At 45.4% G+C, this 4102-nt stretch overlaps 1 protein-coding gene across 1 annotated transcript in view; it reads left to right on the plus strand.

Annotated features, from left to right (window-relative positions):
• Positions 1–1932: 1932 nt before the first annotated feature.
• Positions 1933–4102, plus strand: part of Spag5 (sperm associated antigen 5) — a 20658-nt gene continuing 18488 nt past the window's right edge. Inside the window, exons 1-2 of the mRNA XM_021178222.2 lie at positions 1933–2023; positions 2198–2323. Coding sequence (XP_021033881.1) covers positions 1973–2023; positions 2198–2323 — 177 coding nt within the window. The 5' untranslated portion in view covers positions 1933–1972. The remainder of the gene's footprint in view (positions 2024–2197; positions 2324–4102) is intronic.

Here is a 4102-nt window from a genome sequence, read left to right on the forward strand (position 1 = left end):
TCTAGGCCCTGGGACTCTATCTTCAGCACTACCCACCTATCTTGTCTCCCCCTATTTTCATTCAAGCAGTTTTTCTAATGCCTGCAGACTGGTACTGTTTGTCTCTAGAGTAGCAGTGTTCAATAGAAGCATAATGACTGCACTCAGGAGGCAGAGGAAGAGCTGAAAGGAGCCCAATCTATACCACCAGAGCCTAGCTTAAAACAAACAAAAAGACGTGTATGGTTTTAATCCTAGTGCCTAGGAGGTAGAGGCCAGTGGGCCTCTTTATGAGTTCGAGGCCAGCTTGATCTGATTTCCAGGGTAGCAACAAGTGCACAGAGATTCCCTGTCACAAAGAAGAAACACAAGTTACTGTGATTGACATGTCTGTACATGTTAATGTGTGTGTCTACATGCTTGCTCACATGTGTAGGGCTTTGTGGAACCAGAGGTCAACATTGCATATTGTTTTCAATCACTCTAGACTTTATCTTTCAAGACATTTTCTGTTACTGAACCCAGAACTCACTGATTCATTAGACTAACTGAGCAGCAAACCCCAGGGGATCCTCTCATTTCTGCCTCAGCCCCCATGTTGTTAGGAGGACAGGCAAAAACTGCTGCACCCAGCCCTCTTTTTTTTTTTTTGACAGGGTCTATGTAGCCCTGGCTGTCTTGGTACACACTGTGTAAACCATCCTGGCCTTGAACTCACAGAGATCCACTTGCATCTGCCTCTTCAGTGCTGAGATTAAAAGTGTGCACCACCACGCCCGGCTTTTATTTGGGTATTGGAGATCCAAATTCAGGCCCTCAAGCTTTCCTGACAAGCTCTAAGACGGAGTCATCTCCCTATTCTTCCCCTTACGTAATTTTAAAATTGTCACCCATGTTCAAAAGGTTTAAAACAAGAAATTTTAATATATTTTATTTAACCTAGCATATCTAAAAACATTTCACTATGCAATTAACATATAGTTTTTCCATACAAGGTCTGAAATGCAGTGTGCATTTCACACCTGTATTATATTCCCGTTTGAAGAATTCAGAGCTACATGCAGCCCGCAGAAAGTTACTAAACAGTATAGTTCCTGATGGGCGCGCATACCCTGACATAACCCTACAGTTTCTAACATTAAAGCTCTTCTTTGGTTCTCTTCTTTTTCTTCATACATTAACACTTCTAAATTGGCGTGTAATTTCAGCATTCAAGAGGCTGAGGGCCGGGGGCTGGTGAGATGGCTCAGTGGGTAAGAGCACCCAACTGCTCTTCCGAGGGTCCAGAGTTCAAATCCCAGCAACCACATGGTGGCTCACAACCATCCGTAATGAGATCTGACTCCCTCTTCTGGAGTGTCTGAAGACAGCTACAGTGTACTTACATATAATAAATAAAAAAAATTAAAAAAAAAAAAAGAGGCTGAGGGCCAGGCAGTGGTGGTGTGGGACATGCCGTTTGTGTGTTTGTGTGTGTGTGAGAGAGAGAGTTAATAATATAGCAAGCACTTGAAACAGATCATCATAAATGCACAGTAAAGTAAATGTCAACTATTATTCTAGTGATCTTGTTACAGTAGGCTCCAAAGTTAGACACAAGAAAGGCCCAGAAATTCTGAAGAGGCGGTTACCTGAAGGCCGAAATTGGGCACTTAGGAACTCCCTCTGGCCGTTATGAAACTGGCACCTATGCCTGGACAGCCCAACCCTGAGGGAAGTGCGGCTCACTCGGTAACCGAGGGAACGGAGCCACTGAAACAGGACTCCTCGACTCTCCAGCTTCCCACAGACACACCAGCCTGCCAGATGGATGCTCCAGGGGAGGCGTTAGGCTGAGCGCCCCGCGGCCCGTGGGGGCGTGGCGCGCGCAGGTCCCGCCCACCATACGTACCGCGGCCCCGCAGCCAATCCCGAAGCGCATATTGGGTTCAAATAGAGGCGGCGGGTGAAAGTGGCCATTTCGACTTGGTCTGGTTAAGGGATCGAGTTGAAGATGTGGAGGGTGAAAACACTGAATCTCGGTTTGTCGCCTTCGCCCCAAAAGGTGAGGAGAGAATTCCGGCAGACAGGGCGCTACCCGGGCGGGGCCGAGGCCGGTGAAGTCCAGCTCCGGACCAAGAGGGGCAGCGGGAGGCATTGTCCGCCCCGGCCTAGCGGTTGTGGGAAAACACTCCCGGAGGCCGAGCCCAGCTTTCCTCACACTCGCTTTCTCTCTCAGGGGAAGCCAGCTATGAGTACTCCTCTCCGAGAGCTTAAACTACAGCCCGAGGCCCTCGACGATTCAGGGAAAGGTCCGTCTAAGATCTCTTCGCTGACCCCATACCTGTGCAGGCTGGAGCTGAAGGTGAGATTTTTAGCTTCACAGCTGGGCTGTTTGCCCAGGCTCAGATGCTCAGAGGAACAGAGGGCCAAAGCTGGAACATAATTAATAACGATAATGAAGTCTCCCACTTCCGTGACATCCATTTACAGCTATTCAGGCCAACAGAGAGGTGCCCTGGGGTGGTTAAAACGAATCCACTGAGAGCCCACACCTCTATTTAGCTGGGTTCGATTTTTTTTTTCTTTACCTCTTTTCTTGTTTTTGACCTTTACCAAATTCCTGAGAAATACTGGCACATTTATGGAGAGATCTATCTCCAAGAGTTGAGACCATGTCCATCTATCCTCTGGGGTAGTTAGAATTTTCCTGTATCCAATACTTTAAACTATTACCTTGCAGAATTTCCTATATTGAGCTGTACCTTTTAGTTAGAAGGTTTTCTATTGTTATTGTTACTATTATTGTTGTTTTTTTTTAAAGATTTATTTATTCATTATATGTAAATACACTGTAGCTGTCTTCAGACACTCGAGAAGAGAGAGTCAGATCTCGTTATGGACGGTTGTGAGCCATCATGTGGTTGCTGGGATTTGAACTCAGTACATTTGGAAGAGCAGTCAGTGTTCTTAACCGCTAAGCCATCTCTCCAGCCCCTTGTTTTGTTTTTTGTTTGTTTTTTTGTTTTGTTTTTTTGAGACAGAGTTTCTCTGTGTATCCCTGGCTGTCCTGAAACACTTTCTGTAGATCAGGCTGGCCTGAAACTCAGAGATCCGTCTGCCTCTGCCTCTCCAGTTCGGAGATTAACGGTGCCAGCCACCACTACCACCACTCAGCTTCTTTTCTACTTTTAGATTTATTTTTTTTTAATGTTTTAGATTTTTTTTTTAATTACTTGTCAAAGGACTTAAGAGAAATAGTACAAACTGCTTTTGTAAAACTTGTCAAGAGAGGAGTTTGACCCACTGGGTTCTTTAAAGACATTTTGTAGAACTTACTTGGGAAATTGTCCTGAAGAAATTGCTATCATTTCCTCTTCCTGTAGGTAGAACCATGAAGCCTACCATTCTTTCAAAATATGAAAGTTTGCTATTTTCTTCTTTGACCATGATTTTGTTATTTTATGGTGCTGGGTATTAAACCTGGGTCTTTGTGCTTGCTAGATGGACACTACACTACTACTAAACTATACCCGCAATCCTATTGCATTAACTTTATTCTGTCTTTAGTAACTCAAGATTTTTGTTTGTTTGGTTGGCTTTGGTTTTTTTGAGACAGAGTTTCTCAGTGTAGACTTGGCTGTCCCAGAACTCACTCTGTAGACCAGGCTGGCCACTCAGAGATCCACCTGCCTCTGCCTCTTGAGTGCTAGGATTAAAGGTATGTGCCACCACCAGCTGGCATTCCTGGAGTGATCTCTGAGTTATGCTGGTGTAACTCTAGATTCTGCGAGCACTTGAAACATTTCCCATCCTCTGTTCAGTCTCTCCTAAGAGTTATTTATTTATTTTTCTATACGAATACACTGTAGCTGTTTTCAGTCACACCAGAAGAGGGCATCGGGTCTCATTACAGATGGTTGTGAGCCATCATGTGGTTGCTGGGATTTGAACTCAGGACCTCTGGAAGAGCAGTCAATGCTCTTAACCGCTGAGCCATCTCTTCAGCCCCTACCATATCTCTTAAGATATTGGTTGGAGCCGGGCCGTGGTGGCGCACGCCTTTAATCCCAGCACTTGGGAGGCAGAGGCAGGTGGATTTCTGAGTTCGAGGCCAGCCTGGTCTACAAAGTGAGTTCCAGGA

This window comes from Mus caroli, chromosome 11 (genome assembly GCF_900094665.2).
Source record: "Mus caroli chromosome 11, CAROLI_EIJ_v1.1, whole genome shotgun sequence".
Classification (NCBI taxonomy): Eukaryota; Metazoa; Chordata; class Mammalia; order Rodentia; family Muridae; genus Mus; species Mus caroli.